The 26,626-nt window shown below is 42.7% G+C and overlaps 1 protein-coding gene across 1 annotated transcript; it reads left to right on the top strand.

Moving 5' to 3' along the window:
- The first annotated feature begins 24,358 nt into the window (after positions 1 to 24,358).
- Positions 24,359 to 25,585, top strand: LOC311501065 (cyclin-dependent kinase 5 activator 1). The gene has a single exon (XM_084562722.1). It carries the CDS (start codon positions 24,590 to 24,592, stop codon positions 25,580 to 25,582), a length of 993 nt encoding a protein of 330 aa, XP_084418848.1. The 5' UTR covers positions 24,359 to 24,589; the 3' UTR covers positions 25,583 to 25,585.
- Positions 25,586 to 26,626: the final 1,041 nt, after the last annotated feature.

Raw genomic sequence — 26,626 nt, 5'->3', positions numbered from 1 at the left:
TGATTAATGGTTTTAACCTGAAACAATCGATGAATCAATTATAGACCAAACGTCTTTTTCGTCTTTGTAGCTTTGACCTCTGTGTTGCCGAATTGTTTCACACAATAATAGGAAGCATAAAAAGCTTTAATATCAGGGGAGGCATCTCTGCTGACATTGTTTATCACGAGTATAGGAGCAAAAAAAAAAAAACCTGACAGCGACAGGAAGGCCTCCGCCAGCAGAGAAGAATAGGTGTCACTTTGTCAAGCAGCGCCGTTGTCAGGGGTGTGGAGGATGCCACTAACTCAGTGCTAGAAAGTCCCAGATTGAACGCACAGCGGTGCCAACGATGGCAAATAATACGATGCCTGACGACGTACAGGAAAGCCCCATCTCGAGACAATAATATCAACAACAGCCAAGATTTGAGCCAAGAACAAGAAGAGACCGGGCCGTTCTCATTGTCTAACGGAGGTGATAAGACATTTTTCTAATAAGACACACGCTGTTTTTATTCCCTCCAAACACGACAGATAAAACATGTTCAAAGTTTACGGCGCATTAAGAAGAGGTCAGGCTGCTTTCTGAACAAAAACATAAGCATCAGCAGCACTTTGACCCACAAAGAGCAGGAGTCCAGATTCAACCAAGGTCACAGAACCATCTCGGTGAGTATTTAGTCTATTCAGCGATCGCTCCTCATAACACACACGGGAGGAGCAGTAGGTGGGTGGGGTGGGGTGGGGGGGCAGTGGAGGGGTTTTCACAGTCTTCGTGTCGCTGCTTATCGAAGCATGCCAGACATTCCCTCGGCTGTGGTGCGAACGTATGCGTGGACGTGTTTTGTGTGTGCATGCTCTGACCTGAGCGCAGACATGAGCGTAACATGTGAAATCACCTCCTCAAAATTCCGAACACTTGTAAAGCGACCACGAGCCAAAACAAGGGGATGGTTTCCTGTTTTGTTCTCGGCTCTTTTGAAAGGAGAGACTCCACCACCTTTTCCACCACCCGTCGTCCATCTATAACCCACCGCCACCACCGCCCCACCCCACACTTTAACGCAAGGATGGAAAGTCTGGAGAGGAAAGCTGAAAGGCTCTCAAAGTCTCCAGCAGTAAGTAGTTTTCCATTTCAGTCGGTTGGAGGATTTAATTCACAGCTTTTGTTCTACAGATCTTCCATATGTCAGCTACCTGCTCCGCAAACAGTCCAGCTTCCTGTTTTTCACTCAAACATCAAGTGGCTCTCTAACCACAATGAGAACGTTTACATCTCTGATCCCAGTTTGATTATGTTCAAGTACGGTTACGCATATCTCTGTGCACTTGATAAATATTACTAATAATAATCTTTCCCCTTTTATTTTCAGCCGGGCCCCTGGAACAGACAGTAGAGGCACATGCCAGCCTGTACGGTGCTAAAAGATCAATGCTACATCCAGGGGCACGGGCCATGAAGAGCTTTAAAAGTAACCAGTAAGATCTTAAAATCAATCTAAAATGCTTGCGAGTCAATGGAGACCTGTTAAAACCAGAGTTATATGATCCCTTTCCACGGTCCTGCTTAAAAGCCTGGCAGCTGTGCAATAGATTTATTGTTCTGAAAGGTTTACAGGTTACAACAATAATTCCAGATGGGACAAAATAAAAGCATGTGAAATAGTCTTTAAAAGATAAAACTAAAGCCCTTTGTTATCATTACCAGGCAAGTCTTTTATCATCAGCCAAATGCAGAATGCACTACCAAAGAAGAGACACATGGATGGCAAATTAGAAACCCTTACTTCCACAGCGACAATATAAGCGATGTCAGTTGCTGCACAGCTGTGTGTCACTCGATAAAAGACTTCCACATAGGATACACCTGCGTTTCCTCGCTCCTCTCTCTTTGCAACTCCTTTTTTCAATTAGCTCCAAAAGATCCTCCATGAAGATAGAAGACACAAAGAAGCATGAAGCTTGGTTTATACATCCGCAGCGCCAGCACCATAGCCTCTGCAAGTGGCCTTTGGCATTTATGTCGGCTTTACTGTAATTATGCTGCTAAAGCACTAATGGTTGTTCAGTCAGAAGTGTTGTACTTCAGTCTCACAGCAAGAAGGTTCTTGGTGCGAGGTTTGATCTAGATTGGTCGTTGTTGTGAGTGTCTGTCCCGCCAGTCTCGTCCTGCGCTAGACTGGCGAGCTGTCCAGGGTGTGCCCCGCCTCTCGCCTAATGGCAGCTGGGATAGACGCGACCCTTCACAGGGTTCGCACGGTTATAAAAGATGAATGAATGAATGAATGTTTCAGTGTAAACCACATTCTGTTTTGTGGTGGAAGACAAACAGCATCAAAGGAGATTTCCCGAAAAGTCAGTTCAGCCACATTCCCTGCGGTGAGTGAGGAATAAAAAGTGAGCGTGCTTGAATGCTCTAAACGTGGCCAAAGTCAACAACCAGGCAATATTTAAATTCTAGTTTTACATGACACACTGCATAAACCTTTAAATCCTACATTAATTCAGAGGAGGTGCTGACGGCTGTCAACGGAAAATAAATTCTTTCACTCCATACGTTAAAAGGTAGAGGTGTCTCCCTGGTTCCAGCTAAAGCAAAGAATAACGATGAGACATCTTTAGAGGAATCCTTGCTGTAAATAAACAGAGAAGGGACGGGGGTTAAAGGGAGGAGGTGAGCTGTGCAGGGAGGGAGGGAGGCTCTTTTATTGCAACAGTTGATTGTTCTCAGAGTCAAAACAACGCACGCTCAAGCCACTGTGGACTGGCATTGTAATAACAAACAATCTTATTTTCTGCCATTGAAGTTTATACAATCTGAAAATTTTTCAGGCAGTGGAAAAAGAAAAAAAAAAAAAAAAAAAAAAGCGAGAGCCAAAGTGGGTGCAAGTATCTGCCTGCTCAACGGGGGATTGCAATAACAGGAACCACACAGTGGCCCCTGCAGCGCTGCAGATAAGAGCCACGCTGAATGAGGAGCTGGGGCTGTTTAAGCTGCCTCATGAAAAGTTCCAGTAATGAATAACGCTGATAATATTCGGTAATTCAAGACAATGTGCCTCAAGGAATCCGAGAAGGCAAAGCAAAAAAGCCAAAATAAATGTTTCGAGCGTGACACATCAAAATAACACCCTACCACCGTGGAATCGCCGCTTATTCTTTACCGGAAAATTAGTTAGTGAGACTAACTGTCGGTTATTTTCTTCCTATGGACAGATTTTCTTGTAATGGAAAACAGAAATGACTTCAGGAATGCCGCTCGCTTCATATCCTCTACGCAAACTCGTTATGAACGTAAAGGTGAAATAAGTCCATACGCCGGCGCCTGGCTGCGTTTTCCGTCCACTGTTTGGGACCAGAATCCAGAACGACTTCCAATTCATGTCAAACATCTTGGCTGTCGGTCCCTCTGAATGAAAATATTATGAAAATACTAACCAGTATTTCAAAAACAAACGCGCTTATCAGGTTTTATCATCGGCCAACAGAGGAGGCCCGAGGAAAAGACCTTCCGCCGTGTTATGTAACGCTAATAAAGAGACATTCTTAGCGGTAAAATCATGTCTGGGTTATCATATAATAAAAGCTGGTATGCTCCGAAACTGCTTTTGATGACAAACCTGAGCACTGAATGTAGACACCACGCTCTGTGATTACGAGGAGCACGATGAATCTGTTCCGTGGAGGGGTGTACTTGTCTTAAACAACCCTGTGGTTGGCAGCAAGTTGCGTTTCAAGGCCTCGTAATCATCCCAAACTTAGATTAATCATTTTAAATATAGATACAGGTTCGTGCACAATGGCGGAGGAGCGCAGCGACGGCATGACAGAAAAGGAGGATATAGCTGGTAAACTGCCGAAAATGGGAGGTAAACATTAATTAACACATAATTTCAGCGTAATCCAAGATTTGTGAGTCAAACTGTCGAGATATAAACTGAAAACCCTGTCTCCTCTAAATGACATTTATATCCTGCTAAATGGTTTTGCCAAATCATGTTAAACGAAAAATAATTGCTCTCTGGCAACAGTTTAGGCATCGATGAGCTGCTGAGCTGCAGAAAGTAGTAATTTGTGTGCAAAAAAACCTTTGATTACATTCATCATAAAAACATTTTGCGTTAAGAAACTACATCAAATAAACCCACAGATTATATATAAAACCATATTTTGGTTTAATTGCCTCCTGGTGACTCACAGTGCAGGTTAAAAATCCAAGTGATTCACAATAGTAGACAAGAACCAAACTCAAAGACACTTTTGTGTATTACTGTCATATTTAGGACTTCATAGCAATCAACTTCCTCAGTGGGAGCAGCTTATAAAGTTGATCGAGAAATGTTTACCGCAAGGAAACATCATCCACGACTTTGGGACCAATCACAAAAATTCACCACAGTGATGGCGGACTTAGTGTTGGGTGAACCCAGATGAAGGGCGTTGACGGTATTTCCTTTTCAAATAGAAAAAGAGGTAGCTCTATCCATACACTAGCAATATTTTTATGTCCCGCTTGTTTTACTCCGAAACATTTTTTGTGGGACATACGTATATAAGAGTTACCAAGGCAACCAGAGACTCAAATGTCCACTTGCGAACCAACCAAGATGAAACACCAGTGAACTGCTTTTTATGAGGGCACGGCTTAAGGCTAGCTTCATTAGTAAATTAATGCTTATGTTATAGCTAACAAGCAAAGAGCACAACCAATCTATCAGGGAAAATACTTGGTAGGCAGCTAGCTAGCTAGCTAGCTAGAGAACTAGCAGTTACTACATAACCTGTACAACTTGCTAACCAGCAGCAAGGTATTAAAGTATTAGTTTGCGTGAATCCCTAAAACAAACAAGTACATGTACGTTAGTGAGCTAGCTGGTTAGCCTTGCTTCCATTCTCTCTGCTAAGCTAGGCTAACAGCCATGTTGATTTAGCTACATAAAGTACTTGAGGGTGAAACTGATTTAATTCTTGGAATTCAGAAAATGTGCTTTGCTTAATTCACAAAATCTCTAATTCTTTAGTTGCTACAAATGATCACTGCAAAAAACACACTGTCAGCAAGTATCTAAAATGTTTTCTTTCTAATTATGCCAAAAAACAATGACGATGAAATGACGTATGACGATGAAATTCAAGTTCAATCCTCCCAAACCTTAATGGCTGCTGCAAATTGGCAGTGTGCAGTATAACACCATTCCTAGGACATTGACAATAGACTACAATTGACCTGCTTCAGATATATGTACCACTTAAGTGTTTTCTGAGGCTGCGGGTGTTTCTCACTTTACAGGTAACAACTTAAGATAATGAGAAGTACATCTCCAATTAATAAAGAATCTCAAACGTCAGACCTAGATTGAAGCATTGTGGACATATCTAATAAAAGAACACCAAAGTGTGACAGCTGTAATTTCAGAGAGGCATCTATTTAATCCCGAACAAAGCCACTCAACCATTACGTTTGTGAGAACTCAATTCGTCTGAACTATGGATGCCCTGAGGACTTTGGCACTGGAGCCAGATTCACATTCTCACCACTCCTCATGAGGAGTTCCCAACCTATCAAAACAACGAAACACGCAGAGAGGAAGCGTACAGGAAGGAGGGCTTCAAATTGAGGGCCTTCGAAGAATTTTGGACGAAAATAAAACAGAGTTCAAGGATCCCGACACCCCCAGAGACACCAAGTCCTTTCTAACACTTAAAAACAAAGAGCATTTCCACCACTTTCCTGCTCCCTCGCTCTCTGGCTCCGCTCATGTTTGCTTGTTATTCAGGTTGAACTGGAACAATCACACGTGTTCCTCCTCATCGCGGCCTTTCCAGGGCAAGGAAGTGCAGCAGGTTATTGAGACGGGCGGACAGGTTCTGTTGTGTTTGCAGTTTGATTTATACTGACTTTGATCGGTGTGCTACTGTATTTCTAATTTCGATTTGTGTGTTGCACGAAAAAAAATGTTGCTATGGGCGAAAAGGTTTTTCACAACAAAACACTCCCTGTCAGCGTTGCAGCAGGGAGCTCAGTGACAGAGAGTATCCGATGTTTTAGTGTTAATTGAGTTCAAGATGCCAAGTTTTAAATCTAAGGGTACACACGTTCAGGTTTATCCTAAATGCCTTGGCCATTTTCCATGAATAGCATGTAACAGCAGGCACATTTACCACCATGTTTGTGAGCAACTGTGAAAGAGAACAAACACTAGACTACCATCACAAATTATAGGGACACGAGGGAAACTTTGGCATCCTCCTTCAAATCAGTTTGTTTCTCTGAAAAGTGCCAATTACCCATTTAATATCCGTCTGTATAAAGATGCCATACAAGCTGCATATGTAGACGCTCAGCCTGAAAAATCACCGACAACAACACATTGTTCTAGTAAAATAATAAATATAAACTCAAATCACTTTCTCATTTGATTAGACGAAAGAGAAAGAATTCACAAGGTTACATTTTTCTTTCTTTCTTGGTTTTCTACGATATTCACCTTCGTCCTGTTTACGTGGATGGCTAGGGGCTTGTGTGTTACTTATCTGGGGAACACATGGCACCACATGGGAACATGGCGAGCCAGCAGTGACAGTGATGCTTTGGGTAACGTTCTGCTTTCGAGGCCTTGAGTCCTACCATTTATTTGGAAGTTACTTTGACACTTACCACCACCCTAAGCATTGCTCTAGGCCTGTACACCCTTTCATGGAAACAGTATTCCCTAATAATGCTTCCTGCCACAAAATGCTTCAGGAATGGTTTAAAAAAACACTACAACAAGTTCAAGGTGCTGAGTTGACCTCCAAATTATCCAGATCTATATCCAGTATCTAGTTAATTTGCAGGACCTGAAGGATCTATTGCTAACGCCTTGGTGCCAGACACCTTATGGAGCGTCTTTGACCTTTGACGCATCTAGATTCATTCGGCTAATACAAATGGCGGAGTCGTCCTCATCAGAGTTATCACCAGACAGCTTGGACAAGATATTATCTCCTACTGTAGACAGCGTCCACACACATGGGCCATTGTTGTTTACCAACCAGACAACTGTGTACAAATCTAAGACACTGATAGCCGGCGTAGGCATGTGTAAACTGAGATCAGTTTCGTTTTAACTGTGGAGCGTGAGATAAAAATACTGCGTATGACTGTTGTTTAACCTCTCTGAGATTAAAAATCTTTCACAGGAATCTCCAAAATAGAGATCAGATACGTGTGATGATTTGTGAAGTATTCTGTTTTGAGGGTTTCATTGATTTGTCAACATAAAGCCTTTTCACCAAATCAAAAACTGAAAGTTAGAGATTTAATAGCAGTGTTATAAGTCAAGAAACATCAGTATTAATGAGCCTGTTTATAAAATTCAAAACTGCTATTTTAGCAAACAAATGTATCGAAAATAAATCGACTAAAACTAATTCTAAAGTGTAGATATGTCTGTCTTTAAGTGCTTGGATAAATGTAATGGTGACACGCATAGTAGCTATTGTTCGTCTTCATTCACGAATCAAGCAACAACCTCAGAGTCTGAAAAATACAACCAACTGCAGTTCGTCAGATGACCACTTGAAGCTGACTCCAAAGATGAGTCAATCCCCCACAGGCCTCCATTGTTAAAGATTAAACGTCCACTTCAGCTTTACAGTAGAAATAAACATGTTTACAGCATGGTATGAGAAACGATTTTGGTTGTTATAGCTACTTTTATCCATCCGTGACAATAGCATGATGGAAACTTCTAATTTAATTCAATTGTTTAAATTGTATCGAGGCTAAATTCGTGCATAATGAAGGGCGGGGCCACTTTGAGTGACAGGTAGGCACTCTAATAGGTTGCTAGCAGCATGCCTCAACTCCATTGACCTCTTTGATCTTTTTTCAACTGGCCAGTAGTTTGGTGGGGTTGGGCGCATACAAGATGGCGACACCTGGTGGAACCCAAACTGAGCTTCAGAACCACCCTTCAGAAATCTTATGGCGTCACAGATGGTTCATGCATCTTTATTTTGCAGCAGACCTTCACTCACAGCATTCATTCCACATGTGTTTATTATCTAACCTCTCCAGTACCTTATGTAACGAAGTACAGTCATGTTTGTACAGTTTTGACATTGACCTGGTACCTTTCTTTCTTCCTTTCTTTCATTCTTTTCTAATCATAATCATGTGGTCATGAAGGATTTGATGCAAAGCGCCAGAAAAGCTGTTAAATTTACCTTTTTCTAGTGGTTTTATAGTCAAGAATTTACTTCGAGTAGTAACTACATTTTAGTTTAAGACTATTTAAAAGCAAACCGCCTGTTTTTTGGACAGAAAATAACAGGGTATCTTGAAATCTCTCTAAAGGAGATATTATTTTACAGACTCCTAATCTCCATCTGCACTCCCAATAAATACCTTTGGGGGCTCTGATTAGACAAACCCGTCCCATGCAATGTCTGCTTCTCACGTTTTCCCTGCACAAACACACAGATCGGTCTATTAATAACATCGCGTGCCGTCGGTTTCTCTTCCCCAACTGTTGCGCCATGACATCACAGGGTTTAGCATATTCGCGGCGTTACGGAGCAGCTCGCGTTCAATCAGTCTGACAGTCGGCGACATTAAGCAGCATTCCTTACATGCTACCCTGCCGGGGAAAGCAGTGCGGAGATCATAACATATCTGAGTGAAGTTTGATGAGTGTGCAGAGCTGAGAGGAAGAGGCTTAGAGAGGATTTCACCGATCGTCTTAGAGCCAATAAACACCGGAGTTCAGTCGAGAGCAGAGCGCAGTGAAGAGAGAAATTACTGTAACATTGAAAACATTCATTAATTTCATCTGTTTCAACATGTCAAATGTTAACATACACAGACTGGAACTATGTGTTCAGATCTGGGTGTTCCTCTGACATAATCCTGTCTAACTTTACAGCTGTTTGACTCCAATGGCTGACACTTAAAGGCATGTGCTTCTAACTAGGAGTGGAATGCGCCCAAAGTGACGCTGTTTGTTTAAAATGGAGTACAAATGGTAAACTGACTAGAAGTTTAAAAATATATAAAAGACTAATTGTTTCCCTGTTGGCTGCAGTGACTTTTAAAGAACAAATGTTAGAGTCACATCTGTCGGAAACGTCCTCCCTCGAGCAAAGAATCAGCCAATAGCAGGTCAATGGAGGTGAGTTACTCGAGTCACTGGAGCGTTTTGCACATATATGGTTTGGTTTTTGTTTTTTTTAAATCATGTAGCATGTGGGGAAGTGACATATTTTAACGCGGGCGAAGGCGGGATGCATACTTTAACCTCTTTAAAGTTATGAAGTTGTGAGCTCTCTGAATTTAAAACCAATCAATAGAAGATGACAATAAACAGATACTACATTAAAGGAGAACTCCGGCGCAAAATGAACCTGGGGTTAATAACACATGTGTACCGAGTTCGACCGTTCTCTTGTATTTGTTTTCATGCATTTGTTTTGTTAGTCAAATGTGACCAGTTTTCTTGCAAACCGCTAATTAGCGTATAAAGCTAGCCCTCGGGGCACACCTACACATAAAAAGAAATCGCTATTTCTATACCACTAACAAGGCTCACAACATCACCACACTTACACGGTAGCATAACTAGGGTCTCTACATGTAAACCGAACCATTGAGAACTTTGCAAGTATACAGGCAGTTTATTAAAAAAGGAACACAGTACCGTTGGCGTCTGGCTGGCATATCCAGGCGGGCGCCATCTTGGGGAAACTGAACTCTCTTCGTTCAGTGCTTCTCTATGCTTTCTTCCGGCAACAGACAGTTCAGTTTCCCCGAGATGGCGCCCGCCTGGATATGCGAGCCAGACGCCAGCGGTACTGTGTTCCTTTTTTAATAAACTGCCTGTATACTTGCAAAGTTCTCAATGCTTCGGTTTACATGTAGAGACCCTAGTTATGCTACCGTGTAAGTGTGGTGATATTGTGAGCCTTGTTAGTGGTATAGAAATAGCGATTTCTTTTTATGTGTCGGTGTGCCCCGAGGGCTAGCGTTATACGCTAATTAGCGGTTTGCAAGAAAACTGGTCACATTTGACTAACAAAACAAATGCATGAAAACAAATACCAGAGAACGGTCGAACTCGGTACACGTGTTATTAACCCCTGGTTCATTTTGCGCCGGAGTTCCCCTTTAACATTGTGTTCAAGGTGGGTTTGACTTAATCTAAACAAGAGGGCTACAACAAGCAACACTAATTTTTAACTGTGGTGTTGATACATACTGCCCTTTAATGATGCGATGAACAAAGTCAAAGAGTAAGGAGGATAAATTGCAGGTTGTGGTGGTGAAACCGATGCAAACTGATTATATTTCCTGTTGATTTTTCTTTTTTTTTTGTTGTTTATCAATTACATAAACCTCACACTGTGTACACGGTGTGTATTGTATAGATCTGGAGCACAATTCAAAATGAAGATAACCTGCCATTCATTGTACTCAACACCATTTATACAATTGATATATTGGCGTTCATTTTAAGCTGCAGATCCAGGACCTTGTTATTTAATGCCTTTTAAACCCTTTGCATAATATTTGATTCAAGTCTAATTTAACTGTCAATGTGCACTGAAAGTACCACAACAACAATATGCTATGTCTTTAGCATAACAATATATTCTGACACACCTAACATCAGAATTTGACACGTTAACAGTCAGATATGATTGAGAACGTCAAAGATATTTCAGCACCATCTAAGATAAGAGATAACTTCCGATGATTGTCGACCTCCATAGCTTAAGACACATCGTGATGACGTGAACCAAAAAAATAAATAAAGTTTATGCGGAGGACGTCACACGGAATAATTTAGGGATGATCTTACATTCCTGCCGCTCCGTTAAAATGTTGTTTGTGTGTGTTTTGGATCAGTCGTATAGGGGTGAGACTGATGAAAAAACCTGATCTCGAGAAAATCCGAGGATAACTGCACCCCTGGATGACAAACGCATCCGGTATGCCATCTGATACGCCTCGCCCCAAACGGCGTGAAAAGTCCTCAGCGTGAAAAGATATGGGATGAATCATGAGGAAAAGTGTACAGTCACGAATACCCTCATTGTCGCTTCTTTAACATAACAGCTTTGTCAAAAAAAAGATTATTTAACTCAAGAAAAAAAATGTAAATGCACTTCACAGAGGGAAGTTTATTCCAAGGAGGTTTAATCCAAGCTAAAGAAAAATGAGCAGAGACTTGACAGTGGTCAGCCATCATGTTTACTGGCAGCAGACAGAGGCGTGGTGTGCAGCCTGCTGGCATATGGGTTGACCCTCGTCAGAAGCGAGGGCGAGGCAGTATCACCTTCCTGACGCATGATGTCATGCCCCGCCACCTCTGTCTCTGTTCTCTGTGTCCATACCAAGTGGCTGCTCATCCTTGTCCCATCGGGGCATGAGGGTTTGTAACAACCCTGCTCTGCTTTCACAAGCCGGCGTCAAGCAATGAGACACTTGCAGGTGGAGATCAGGCAAAGAAAACAAAGACAAAAAAGTAGGGATGTCCCGATTAGCATCAGGGTCGAGCCGGGCTTTTTGAAAATGATCGGATCAGATCAGGCTTCAGCCAAGCCTGGTCTTTTGAAGGTAACTATTTTAGGTCCGCCATAAACCAAAACCGTGTCCCTGTAGCATCAAAACATCTACTTACTTTTCTGATAAATCATGTGACTAAACATGTCTGCTGTGCGGAAGAACTCTACTGTGGAAAAATAAGTAATTTAGACAGTAAATTGTAAATTATGCGATGTGGATGGTAGTCAGTCAAACCTACCAACTTGATTCGTCCCCAAAAAAAACTTTCAGCTTCAAGGAGATAAATATTCCAGAGGGGGTTAGAGAGTTTATGCCGTTGGATGACCAGAACATTTCTGAAGCACAGAACGCAGGTTTTCTGGAGCAAAGGTACGAGCTACCCTCTCCACACTACATTAACTCTGACAGCCCTATTTAATGCACTGAATACGGTCACATCTAGGAGAATAGAAGGAAGGTACGTAAAGCCTTTAAGGATCGGCTGATGCTTAATATTAAAAGATTAGTATCGGCTCGGGGGACAAAACAAAAAGGTTGAGCAGGCTATTTCTACCAAAAACATTACAACAAAGCACGAGAAGTGTAAAATAAAACAGGAGAAAAAGTCCTTTGACCTGCTAAACAACTTTAAATGGGTCTGTGGCCAACCTAATTTCCTCCCCGCTTCTAAACTCTTGGAAAGACGCAGCGGTGCAGGAAGCAGAATTGAATGCATCCCTCCAGGGTTAGTATATCCCCAGGAGAGCCGGCTCGCTTTCCTTCTTTCTCTATCTCACAAAGTAGGATGAAAGTTTTGGCCAGCGCCGGAGGCTGACAAATGAACACTGTGCTGGCACAAAGAACGTGGTTATGAAACAAACGCAAAAAAATTAAACAGAGCAAACAGTGCGCAGTGATTACAGGCTTTAAGAAAGTGAGCGCTGATTCTCAGATTACGGCTGTTTGGGTCTCTGCGTTTTAGTAAAATTTATCGGGCTTACTTTAGCACTTTTGTTTTTTTCCAGAGTTCATTCACAAAGCCTGAAATTATCTCACAAATAAGCACCGTGCTTAAACTGCAGACAGAGGTGAAATTCCACAGATTACGAGGCGGCTGCGAACTGATGCCAATATAATCTCATTTCGAGGCTCGTGCCAAATCTTTTCACTCGTCGCTCCGTAATCCTCCCGAGCGCTGCCGCCGGTTGGCGTGCCTATTAAGCATGAGCACAGTGTTTTCCAGTTGCCGCAGCAACAGGGAGCCTGATCGGGCTGCATGAGCAGGAAGTGCTGCGAGGACAACAGGATGTGCCCTGGCTCCGCCGCCGAGGGTCGAAGAATTCAAGGAAGTTATTGCACTTTGTGGAATGGGCTCAGGAATGCAAGATGTCTGCCGCTCGTTTCTGAGTCGTATCACATGTTGGAGGCGACGGGGCTTTGAAGATAGTGCGACCCAGTTTTGATGCATGCCTGCCACAGAGCTGGCACCCAGACTGTTTGTGGTCACCCACCTCTGCATTCTCCTCTGACAGCCTGAAGGATTCAGAGACCAGGAACAAAAAACCTCCCTCTGCAGCTATTCAGCCGATGCACGCAGACCGTTGAGTCACGTCGGCGAGGTAGACGGGGAAACGAGTCACCTTAAAAAAAAAAAAAATAAAAAATAGACACACAAATATTAACCTCAGAACCTCGCTTGCTGGAAGGCGGCTATCAGCAGAAAAACAGCGATAAATTCATGGATGGATGCAGAGTTACAGATAAAAAACAGCGACGTTGAAGCAGGAACCTTGACCACTTGAAGCCCAATGTTCCCACTAAGTCTGCTCTTTCCACAACAACATCCTATTCGCATTTACAGCCTCAGAGCTGCAATGAATCACCTCACGTTTGGAACTTTAACTCCTAAATACGTTTTTGTGTCAAGTGAGAAAATATAAATGTGCCAAATGATTTCACATATTTTTTTTGTTTTATGTGAAAGCTGTGATAAAACATTTGAAAACTCTAAAAGGCATGGCATCTTACTATGAGAACAAACATACCGTCATGTCTTTAAAAAACTAACTTTTTGGTGTTTGAACTGCACAAAACAACCAAAATAAGGACGCACCTGTAGTTATATTCCACTACTTTGATATTTTATAGAGAAATAATTAATTATAGCAATAATAAAGGAATAAATCGTCCATTTGTGACGTCAGATATGATATTTTCTAGATGCTCTACTAAGCGTCTCCTGTAATATAACTACTGACAGCTGTGATTATCTATTGATTGTTCACCAGTCAGAAACACCTAAAAATTAGCTTCTCTATGTCTTTGCTGCTACTCACACTTTTTGTATCATTATAATCTGAATATTTTGGTATTAGAGTGAAGACGTAACCTTGGGACGCAGAAATTTGAGACATCTAATATGTGAGAGGACGACACATTGATTAAGTGGTGGTAAATGGGTCTAGTAAAACTGGGTACGGTTCAATTTCTCCAACAGTGATGTACGTTTCCATGAATATATTTAGTATATAACAAACCAATCTTAAATTAGTCATTTAACAGACTCTCTGCACGCATGAGCTGCTCTGAGAAACCTTAATCCCGACTCTCCTCTCCAGCCGGTGGCATCCATTCACACTTTTCCCGGAGACAGATTATGTATCCAATAGCCTGACATTCTTCGCCAGAGCGGCGTTCTTGATCCCGTCTTAGCCACACCGACTCTTAATTGTCCCTCCCTCTCTGTGTTCTGTGCGTTTCCGCTGTGACAGGCCTTCTTCTTCCCCGACGCGTGGATGGAGCTGTTGTCCTACGGGTCAGAGGGCAGCAGGGTCGTGGGTTAACACCACAGGCCGCTCTACAACAACAAACAAGTTGTCCCCGAAAATCCCCAAAACGGGAGGCTGGAAGGCTTCACTTTCAGGTCCTTTAAATCCCATCAGAGCCTAAACACACGGCTAATGTCTCGACTTTTTTGAGTTTGTATCTCATCTTTCAGGGGATAAATCTTCTCCCCCATGTTGCCAAACAGTCAGTACACGGCACGCAATGGAGTGAATCACGTCCAGCTAATGGTGGATGAGGGCGAAGAGGCATGATCCGCTGTCGGATCAGATGTTTGCTCGGCGATGAAAGCTACGTTCTGCCTGTGGGATCAGGGTGTCTGTTTGTGCCGCCTGAAGGTGTGGTGAATTGCACATCAGCTCCCCCCCGATGATGTGATCATCAATGGAGGGGTTAACAGGTTTGACCCCGAGCCCCCAGAAGCCCCCCATGATGGTCAAAGACAGACGGACAGGTAGACAGACACACAAACATACAGGACGCCAGGAGGAAGGATGTGTGGAAACTCTACACCATTAATCCACTTTGTGTGACACAATTTATAGCCAGTTTAAAAGGACAATTTGTGTTTGTAAAACTTGACAAAATAGTAGAAAATCTTCATCACAGTTTCCCACATATGAGAAGATCGACGCAATCTCGTGCCCGTGTGGAAAATATCCACTTATTCCAGCGGAGCTCAGCACAAAGACTGGAAACAGGAGGACACAGTCAGCACAGCTCTGCACAAACGCACAAAAAAACAAATACGGGCACATGCGAAGCCCGTTCATTTATAACCTTAATCCTTAAACAATGAAAGTGTAATAAGTAAACCCTGTTGTTTTTAAGGTGGTTACTGTACCAGAACCTTTTGTGAAACGGGTAATTATTTCAGTTCTAGTCCACCTGACAGCTAATAAAAGGGCATGATTAATGACGAACAGCTCACATGCATGATGGAACGAAAACAATGCAGTCGAACGTAGTTCATTTCCAACGGTTCGGCGAACTGCGTGAGCTGCAACAACTACTGTATCCCAGTAATTATTAATTAATACAGTGGTGTGTAATGGTCTTTTTCTGTCTTCATATGGGGTTGTTTGTACATGCAGGTCGTAGAGGCAGTTTGCAGTTTCGAGGCATCTGATTTCATTATCAAAACTGTGTTTTTTTGATAATTTAATTCATAACCAAGCATCCAAAACACAAAAAGATTTAATTTAATATCAGACGGCCAGGAAAAACTGCAAATATTCACACTGAAGGGAATGAATCCACAACACTTTGGTCATTTTGTCCTAGATATCCACTCACTGGTTTATCCGCTAATTTATTCAGCTGTAGTTTGAACTACTGTCGAAACGAAACAGCTGATTTATTGTAAAATAAAACAGTTAACGGACAGAATAAGAGAAAATAAATGCAGCCAACCATGAGTCAAACAACTCAAGTTTGTTGGGATGAATTCTAGTTACAGATCATGAGAATAAACTATTTGTCTTTCATCTGTGGGAGCTCTGAAATTACCTCGACGGCCTCTGAGGGTCCCCGGACCGTAGCTTTGTCCAATTCTATTAGCATACCAGTCATACCCGTCAATCATTTTCCAGGATTTTGTTAATCCCAAGTGGTATTATATGAACAAACACATAATCCAGCGCTGATAAAAGCAGTGTAGCTGGTAATAACAGGCCCTGCAGTTCATATGGGATAGTCAACAGCAGAGAGTCACTAGTGCTGCTATAAAAAGCTTTTAGCACAAAAACAAGTTAGGACCAGAATAAACTAGTGATCCAGTGATATAACATCCATCAGTGTACAAAGACCTTAAGGAGAGAAAACTATATTATCATGTGTATCTACTGCCCTCTACTGGCAAACATCAAGTTCAACTAATAAAGGTAGAAAAGAAGCAAAAACCCTACAACTCATTTTCTATCTGAGAGTCCTCAAGCTTCTCAATTCACCCAATAAAAAAGGCTTTTACTTATTCAGTTAAAGGTTTTATAATCTGTAAATTTGATTTCCAAACAACCTAGTTCTGCTTTTTGCTGAAAAGAACATTTACGACTGTTGGGCTGCAAGTAATCCAAAGGTTAGTATCATTCTGAAGTCTCTGATTGATCACTGTATGTACAAAATGACAATAAATACGTTTTACAGTATTTCTCAGGATCAGATGTGGCATCTTTAATGATGCAAATCTAAAGATCTTCAGTGTAGTGTGATATAAAAACACATTTCTGACATAAAAAATGTCTAAAACATGAATTAATCAATGATGAAACAGTAGCAGATCAAATTTGTGTAATTTTTTCATATATATATGTGAACACGAACATACTGGTTCTATTAAGATATCAACTGAGTGCTGGTTTACAATAGTAGGTTCCTTATAGACTGTTTAAACTCCCAAATAACTTCAGTATTGGGCTCCAGCCAATAATTTCACAACAAATCCAATGATTATTTTCTTGCATAATAAACTAAAATGTCATGTCAAAGAAATTATAACACTTTAGGAAGCAGAAACTATCACAATATTTGAACACATTATTTTTTTGCAAGGCTGTAAGGTAATCAAAACAGTTGCTGTTGCCTTTTAAGGTCTTCAAATAGTCAGAAATTGAATATTTAATATTTAAATAGACGGCACTGTAACAGAAACATCTTGTTGACATTAAATGACGATTATATGAATTAATGGCAATAATAATTAAGAAGTAAAACACTTACAAAAACACAAAGTTAGCAAACACTGAGGTATTTTATACCTGAGCAGCTCTCTTCTCCTCCTCCAGGGAACAGGTGGACGAAATTATCCGAATTATTAATTACAGGTGCATCTCTCCCCAAGCTTAAAAGTCAGTTTAATTTGACTTCCATTGAGTGAAACTGGAGTTTGTCTGTGTTTTTAGCTCGACGTAACGGTTAGTTTGACAGTTAGCATGCTAGCTAGCGGTCGTCTTCGCAAGCCACGCCCACTAAATTAACGCACTACTAGACGGTCCGATTTCCGGTCCAGATTTTATCCAGATATCACTAAATATATAAAATAGTGTTTCCAATTTTTTTAATTTATTTTTTTTTTTTTTTTGGTCACCTGTCGCTAAACTCCCTCCGTCCAAATATTCAACAGGTGCAGTTTTGTTAAACTCCTGCATGTATGTGCACCACCCGGCCACCAGGGGGTGCTGCAGTGTCATAATACATAATTAAACATAAACCAGTGTTCCATTTTTTACCACATTATATTTATAATTATAGTGATTCAACATAATAATAATAATGAAGTTTATTCATCAAAATCAACAGTTAGTGTGTAAAGTGTTTTACAAAATATCGGCATACAGAACATATAAATTATTACAAAAACAAGGTTTAATTCAAATAAAACATTACATTAAAAGTTAACACAATGTTCTTTATCCTGTACATGGATACTAAAGCAGATTAGAGTAGAAAGTTAAAGTGAATCGGATGAATCCACACTGGTAATTTCTAATACTGTGCACTAGAGAGCAGTATCACCCCATGGCCACACAATATTGTTAGGCTCTACACATCAGCACTCTGTAAACCCTTTCACTCATTCATAGAAACAGACAGTCTCGTTTTCAACACTATATATTTAATAAATGTGTGTGTTGAAAGCAGAGTTTGGTACCTGTTATCTCTGTTTCGTAAGCGTCCTAACATCATATGTGGACGCTTGATGCATGTTCATTTAATTTCCTTGTTTTCATAAGAAAGTTTTTGGAATTTCTTTGCAACAGAAACAGGATTTAGATCATATCCTTAAGTAAAATTACAAAAAACACTCAAATTTAAGGATAATATATTTAAATGTAGTTACTGTTGTGGATGTGTTAATGTGTGCATATCAACTACAAAGCCAATTTAAACTGTTTTGTACATTATTAGACAGTTTAAAGTAGTTTAAGTTCAAGTTTTTATGATTTGTGAAGTAAATATCAAGATGGATGCTATGAAAAACTATCCTATGTTTCATTCATCGAGTAAAAGCAGCATTTTAGGATGTTTTTTAAAAGGCTGAAACTGGCCTGAAACACAAACGTAATCCCCCTGCGATGTGTGTTGTCTTTTCCCTCTGTGTCGGCTGCAGCTCCGCGCAGGTCTTTAAGGGGGAGATTACGGCGTCTGGATGAGTCAGACAGACAGATGTGTCATCAGGTGAACCAGTCTGACTGCAGCAGCGACCACAGCTGAGCTTACTGTTCGTGCCCTCGTTCTGCAACCCCGTGTTAATGTCTCTTCCCACCCTCGCTCTCTTTCCCCCGCCATGTTTCACCTCACTCTGTCCCCTGTCTGTCTGTGTCCTCCTTTTTACACCCTTCGCCCACTCGTTTTCTGTGGAGTCGCTGCCCTCGTTTTGCTCTTTCCCAGCGTCTAAATCCTAGTTTTTGCTCTAATTTTTGATGTTGCCGGAACTGCACCTGCTGTTGCTGCACAAAAGCCCAAATCTAAGTGTACAGAGTGTTCAGTTCAAGACAAACAAACTCAGCTACGGTCTATTCAGAAGCATGTCTCATCCATAATTGCAAATGAAACAGCAGTGGAAGTCCTGCAGCTACAAAGCACTCATATTAGGTTTCATTTCAGTGAGTTCATTCTGCTCTTTTCTTAAATAATTAAATATTATTAAATCAGATCCGTGGGTGTGTGACAGGAGATGGATCCGCCGTGTGTTTGGATGCGGATGAAAGTGTCTGCGATGACAGCGAGGATGCTGGGCCTCGTTTGTAACAGAAGCAGGAAACCGATTTGTTTCACCGACGGCACCATCCGTCTGATGCTAAATGTGGGACATGACAGTGCGCATCACAACTGCACAACGGATCTGGGTCAAACAACAGAAACATGAAGAGAAACAAAAACTGAGTAAGGACTGGAAAAGGAGCGCCGACGGAAACTTTATGGACTCTTCAAACACACTGAGGCCGCTCAGTTTGAAAGCGACCATCGTGGACTCTGTTTTAACAAATTATCAGATGTAGTTTCATGCAATTTATCCTCATTTAATCTCAGGATTTAAAAAGTACGATGTCAAAATGGAGATTAGGATGACGCGGCAGGTCTGTGCTTGTGTTTCCCTCCTCCTGTCTGTTGCTGTAAAGTGATGCACGTGTGTGTGTTTGTGTGTGTGTTGTCTGTCCTGTGACCAGTGTACAACAACAACAGCTCTTTTCATAGCCGTCAGTGTATCCGGGTCAGCTGTGCAGGAGATGCTGAGAGTCCTGCAGCTGCTGGAGGGAAGAACAGCAGAGAAAATGAGGACAGAGAGGGAATAGTAGTATGTGTGTGTGTGTGTGCAGTTGTATTACTCACGCTGTGGGGACGTAAATCTGTCTATACACACTCAAATTGTGGGGACAAGCCTCTCTTTTGGGACAAAAAATAAGTTTAAGTAACGTAAATCATTACATTTTACCCGATTTGACGTTAGTGTAAGTCTTCAGGAAAGTGATGGAAGTGATGGAAACTCTGGAAACTCTGGAAACTCTGGAAACACTGTGTGTCTCTGTTGAATGAGGAGATCTCCCCTATACAACTCGAGCAGCCAATCAGCCAGCTCACACTCTGATATAAAACCCAAACAGAGGACATAACAAAGATGGGTTTATGCCCGAAGAGGACTGCCTCTGCAGGTTTTATCGCCATCTCATAGATTCTGGTTCAAAACGACTCATCCTTTAGTTTATTTGGGTTTAAAAACTGATTTATCCACACAAATAACTATTTATCTATTGTACTGCAACTGTCTGCTTTAATACACTTTAAATTAAGACACACACTGATCAGCCACAACATTAAAACCATTGACAGGAGAAGTAAATGACATTGACCATCTTGTGACAATTCAGTGTTCTGCTGGGAAACTTTTGGACCTGGCATTCGTGTGGATGTTACTTAGACATGTAGCACCCACCTAGACCAGATCAGGCACCCCAACCTCATAGCAATGACACTCCTTGATAGCAGCAGCCATCCCCAGCAGGATGCAGCCTGACACAGACACACACACAAAAACACTTTAGAAACAAAACAAAAAAAAAAATGAAGAACAGCACAAGGTGTTGACCTGGCCTCCAAATTCACTAGATCCCAAACTGATCAAGTATCTGTGGGATGATCCACAGAGGCCCCTCCCCTCAAAGCCCCCCCCACTAACAACATTCTCACAGGACACCCTCAGAAGGACCACGTCCATTCTCTGATGAGTCACAACTGTTGTTTTGGAGGCAACAAGGGAGACCTACACAACATCAGGAACGTTGTAAGTCCGTTTTCACCTCTGAACTTTTCCTTTAAAACATTTATTTATTTATTTATTTATCTTGCGATGAGGTCAGTGCGTGTGGTCGTGTCTCTCGTGTTTGCAGTAAACATGAAGTGTTTACTGCAGTAGAGTAAAAGTAGAGTCACATCAAGCTTTCACTCTCAGTAATAAACACAGTGGAAGGCTGCAGGTGCTTGTTAGAGAAGCTGCCAAACAAGCTTTTAGACACTTTTCCGCAAGTCCCGAGTGATTTATGGTCAATCAGGTGAGTGTTTTTTAACCTAAAAGCTCCTGACGAATCCTTGTTGTGATCGTCCTGTTTACTGCTTGTATTCTGTGTATGGAAAACAGCAGCTAATTAATTAATTAATTTGAAGGAAGGATTGAAGCTGCATCAAGTCACCTTGTTGATCTTGTTGTCTGTTACTCAGGTATTTGCGGATATCTTGACACCTTTAAATTAGCTTTGTATTTTTAGACCTTGGCGCAAAGAATTGAGATTAAACTTCTTTCTTTAAAGTGTGTAGGCAGGACCTGGAATAACAATCTGTATTTATGCCCTCTGCTTAAAAACAATGTCAGTGCTTCATTTTTATCTCTCACTTGTTTCTGTTTAATTCTATTTATGTGTCCTTCCTCCTCCTTCTATCTTCTGCCTTCTTCTCAACATCCTCTGCACAATCCCTTCTTATCTCGTCTGCCCATTATCACTTGTTTAAAACTCCGGTTTCCTGCAATCCCTCGTCTCCTGGGATCCCTTGGAGGAGCTGGCTGACTTTATGCTTTTGATTTTCCCAGAACAGTCTTGAGCCGTCGACAGTGAAGGCCTTCGGCACGGGGAATCAAACATTAAAGCTTTTTGATGATGTTGCATAGGTTGCATATAAGTTGCCAAGGCTTTATAGATCTGATGTGAGCAAGAGAACTCTTAGCAATGTATTAATAAACGTGCACAGACTTCTCTGGCAGTTACACAAACTAACGACTCATTAAAAGCATTACATTTCATTTGCTAATGTTAGCGACACCTCAAAGGATTCCTCCCAACCTGGCAGCCCAAAAGCAGTACTTACTTGTATCTAATAAATAAAGCTTCATGCCTGAGGAATAAAACCAGCTGCTACAGATACCGTGCAATACTCTGCAACGCAACCTCTCTTCACTCCTGTCACACGTGCGCAGGAGATGTGATAAAAGAAGTCATTAGTTCATCAATATTTCAAACGATGCCTCTGATCCTCTTATGCTCGACAGCTCAAGCAGCCACCTGACCTACAATACAGGACAGGCTAATGAAGAAGACAGTTGCATAATAAGACGTGACCTGCCACCACGTGACGGAGGCTTCCTCCCTCTAGCCTACAGTAAACCCTCCCGAGTGTGGCTTTCATTTCATCATCTGATATTTCACTTTTCAGTTTGACGTGATTTGTGTCCGGGGGGGGGGGGGGTTTATTGAGCTGATGAGCGGCCGACATGATGCCACATCACGATTAAAACCAGAGAAAGGGATGAAACAGCAGCAATAACATGCAGTAAACAGGGAAGATTTAGGTTTTGTGTTCCATATCTGTAAAGAGGATATTTAATCTTCCTATAAATCAACATGAGTTCATTACTTTTCCACCACCACCACCACCCAACACTGAGGGCCAGGGTTTCTGAGGGGCTATTGTAGATCATCTTTTGAGTCATTACATCTTTATTGGCCTGCGTGGATTCTGCACCATTTGCAACTTGCGTAGCTGAAACAACCAGATCCTTCAGCAGGTGAAGTGCTGCTGTGTGCAGAGCTGGCAGGACGATGTGTGCACATTTTACTTACTAAACAGCTAACACTACAGCCGCACATCCAGTACTACCAGTAACACGTCACTACTACACTACTGTGCTGACGGTTCCTTTCACTTTGTTTGCTTTGTGGCAGCATTTAGACGTGTTCAAATGTCTTATTTTGGTTGAGTGTTTATTCTCAAGTGAGGCAACAGCATATGAGAAGTGAATCTGACCACAAGCATGCACCGTTTACAGCTGAATGAGAAGCTCATCACATTATCGTTAGGTGAGAAGAAGTCTCAAAAGAAAAACCTGTAAAAACCTGAATAATTTTACATTTTATTTTATTTTCGATTTCTTATCCCCAATATTATTTTGGAAACTTTTTAATTAATTTAATTATTAAATTATTTACCTAAACTATTTAATTATTTAACTAAATTTAATACATTATTTTTTATGTAATAATTGTTTGTTTTATATATTATTATATATTCATTTTAATATTACATTTGAATTATTTTTTTTTTCTTATTTTTTATTTTTACTTTAATTTGGGTTTTGGTGAATGGATGATTTTAATATTTATTATTATTATTATTATTATTATTATTATTATTATTAATAATAATAATAATATGTTTTGGTCTGCATTTGTCATTTATTTATTTATTTATTACACATACTATAAAGCTCGTTATAAAGACAAATCCCTACTGACTTACTTACTGATGATGATACAACATAGCAGCCTGTTTGTACTGTAACCTAATGTTTTGCTTGGAGCTTACTAAAGTCTCTCTCTCTCTCTCTCTCTCTCTCTCTCTCTCTCTCTCTCTCTCTCTCTCTCTCTCTCCAGCTGAGTCCCGTTAGGAGGAGTCAGAGTCGGGGGGGAGGCGCTGCAACGAGCCGCTCCGTGCGCTCACTGGCTGCTCTGCCTCTCATGTGTGACAGCCCGCTCAGAGGTCGGACTGCCGGGGACCGATCACCGGTCATTAAGAGACGGAAGCTCTCAGTGTGCGGACTCCCCCCAGCTGCACCGTCACAGAGCCCACCACCGCGACCGGGAGAGGTCAAGGCAGGGGAGACTTTACGCACGGCTCTGCGTCGGTGAAGAGATGGAATGCATTGAAAGGACTCTGTGAAAGTTTGGTTTCTCGGACATGGAGACGCAGATGAAAGGACAATTAGTCACAATCAAGTCACCCATCACCTTCGGCGGGGTCTGAGGTGCAGCGGAGGATGACACCTGCACCAGGCTGGCGAGGACCGACGCGTTGCTCCAGACTTGGCATCTTTGAAGAGTAGGTCAAAGCTCCTGCAAGAGCGACTTTCTGCCTGTAATTCTACAGACAAGATCACCGTCCTGCTCGCTGCCCTTACCAGTTATCCTCTGCAGAAAGAGTGCATTTGTTGCTCCTGTATGCCTCCATTCATCCACACTCACCCTGGACTGCGGCAAAAACACAACAGCGGACATTCGCCTCGTATCCGGACCTAACACAGGTGAGCCGAGTAGGACAAACAGGTAGATTCCTTTTTCTGGTGCTGCTATTTTCTAATCTTTTGGAACTAAAAAAAAAAATGTTCTGTGTTTTTATTCACCATCTTGGCTCATGCGCTTCCTAAGCAGACGCAAGACCGGAACCCATTAATAGTTTAAAATCTAAGAATTTGGAAACAGATTCAATTAGGCTGTTTATATTGGTCTCTAAAGGTCGGAACAAATTGCCTTAATCCACATTGTCTGACCGTTTTACGCAGATATTCAGCCTCAGCTTGTTCCAGCTCCTCAATGAAGCTTTATTACTCAATGCTTAAACACAGGAACATGTTCACTAAACGCTTTATTTGTGCAAATATTCAGGATGTAATGTGATATGTGGCTTTGGAAACGTTTGAATCTCTCGTTAAGATATTTTTTAACTGCACGGGATGAGCTTGGAGCGGTTAACTGCACTTGACATTGAGCACATTTGATCCAGTTTTTATTAGTTTAACGCCTTCTCCTCCTTTGTTCCTGTCATTCAGCTCACCTTGACCTGTCTTCACTGCTCATCTCTTCACGATGTTTCCCTGTTGAGAAACCTTCTGGATTTTAAGGAATAAAAGAGAAGAGACGCCTTCCCTCTCTACAGAACCCCTAAGGCAACGTGATCTCTGGAGCACTGACTCACCATGGGCACTGTACTGTCTCTCTCGCCTGGCTCTCGTAAATCAGGCTACTATGACAACCGCCCCGGCTCGCTCAGCCACTACCCGAGCCTCAGCAGCCGATCCCTCAACACCCAGAAAGACCGCGGGCTAAAGAGGGGTCAGTCCATCTTCCTCCCGGCGCTCACATGGAAGCGACTGGTGGCCTCTACGAAGAAGAAGGGCAACTCCAAGAAGGGCTCCGGCGGTCCTGTTGCCCTCGCGGACCCTCTAAACAACAACAACAACATCAACATCTATCAGAAGGACCCTGTGCTGCACCTCAACCGCGAGAATGTGAAGAAGTCCCTGTCATGTGCCAACCTGTCCAGCTACGAGGGCCCAGCAGGACTGGGTCTGGGGCTCGGCTACGGAATGGGGATGGGTCAGGGGCACGGATATGCCTACAGCAAATCCCAGCAGCTTTCCTCTGTGAAGAAAGTCCCCCAGGGGACCCTGACGTCGTCTCCTAAGCGTGTCATCGTGCAGGCCTCCACCAGCGAGCTCCTGCGCTGCTTGGGCGAGTTCCTGTGCTGTCGCTGCTACCGCCTGAAGCATCTGTCTCCGGCCGACCCGGTGCTCTGGCTGCGGGCCGTGGACCGCTCGCTGCTGCTGCAGGGCTGGCAGGACCAGGCCTTCGTCACGCCGGCCAACGTCGTCTTCGTCTACATGCTGTGCCGAGACGTAGTGGACGGCGACCTGGTGGCGTCGGAGCACGAGCTGCAGGCCATCCTGCTCACCTGCCTCTACCTGTCCTACTCCTACATGGGCAACGAGATCTCGTACCCGCTCAAGCCCTTCCTGGTGGAGGCGGGGAAGGAGGCCTTCTGGGACCGCTGCCTCGCCATCATCGACGCCACCAGCTCCAAGATGCTGCGCATCAACGCAGACCCGCACTTTTTCACACAAGTATTTGCTGAACTGAAGAGCGAGGGCGGCTGTGGCCCTCAGGACTATAGTCGGGTGCTGGATCGGTGAGACGAGGCCTGAGCACTCGTCCTCGCATGCCTTTTGTACGCCCATGCACACGTACACTTGCCCACAGACACACTCATCCGTCTCCTACAGAATCCTCTCCCATTTTTCAGCCTATGTTTAATTATGTAGACCTGTTAAATCATCCCGTGTGTGTCGGCTGCCGTCGTCCCTTCCGTCCACCGATAATTGGCTAACAGAGGTCGGTTTTGTTTGAGTTTGCTTTAACCGAGGAACCATTTGGTCCACCTGTCCCATCTGACCCCCTCCCTGTTTCTGGTCCAAGTCGTCCCAGCTGCCACTCTGCATCTGCACAGCCCTGGCATCCCAGCATCTATCTGAATGTGACCAATCAGAAGAGGATGCCGTCACCACTCACATCTAATCCAGTCACACAGGTTTTACTCTAAACATTTCATCAGAGACGGACGATTAAAACAAGGCTCAGACAATATGATCCATATTTTCTTGGACAGGACAAGGCGACGTCTTGACATCCACCGCTGGCTCCTCAGACTGATGGGAACAGCTGAGAGGTTCACGTTAGGTCCTGCTGTGTAATCAGAAAGGCAAAAGGAACAGGCAGTGTTTTGTGGAGCCTTTTGAGGGTCGTCCGGCCTGAGGGGACAGATCCCGTTTCTCTCTCGTCTCACTCAAACCTGCGTTGTGCTTATTTAATCTGAGGAGAGTCTCCGGGCGGAAGCAGATAGTGGATTTAACGATGAGTGTTGTGCTCGGGCGTATGCGTGGCATTGTGGAGTGGACGGCCGCCAGGTTCATCAGCTGTTTACCCCGTCCTTTGTTCCCTTGCGTCTTGTTGACAGGGCACCCACGGGCCGTGGTATTAATGAGATTAGCAGATTACTGCGGCCCCTCCCCTCTCTCAACCTCTGCCCCCTTCTTGTCCACCACCCTGCAGAGCCTCGGTGTCTAATCCAGGCCAGGCAGGACCGGACAAGACCGTAAACACACACATGTGCACTGGGCGCGTTTAAATACCCTCGCTGTGTGCGCTTTCTTCTCCTCGCCGCATGAATTAAACGCTGT

The sequence above is a fragment of the Chelon labrosus genome (assembly GCF_963514085.1).
Source record: "Chelon labrosus genome assembly, chromosome: 16".
Taxonomy (NCBI): Eukaryota; Metazoa; Chordata; class Actinopteri; order Mugiliformes; family Mugilidae; genus Chelon; species Chelon labrosus.
This window is presented reverse-complemented; position numbering and strand designations above follow the sequence as displayed.

What these genes read in the sequence shown, in the direction of transcription:
- LOC311501065 (XM_084562722.1), top strand. Translation starts at nt 24,590, where the DNA reads ATGGGCACTGTACTGTCTCTCTCGCCTGGCTCTCGTAAATCAGGCTAC.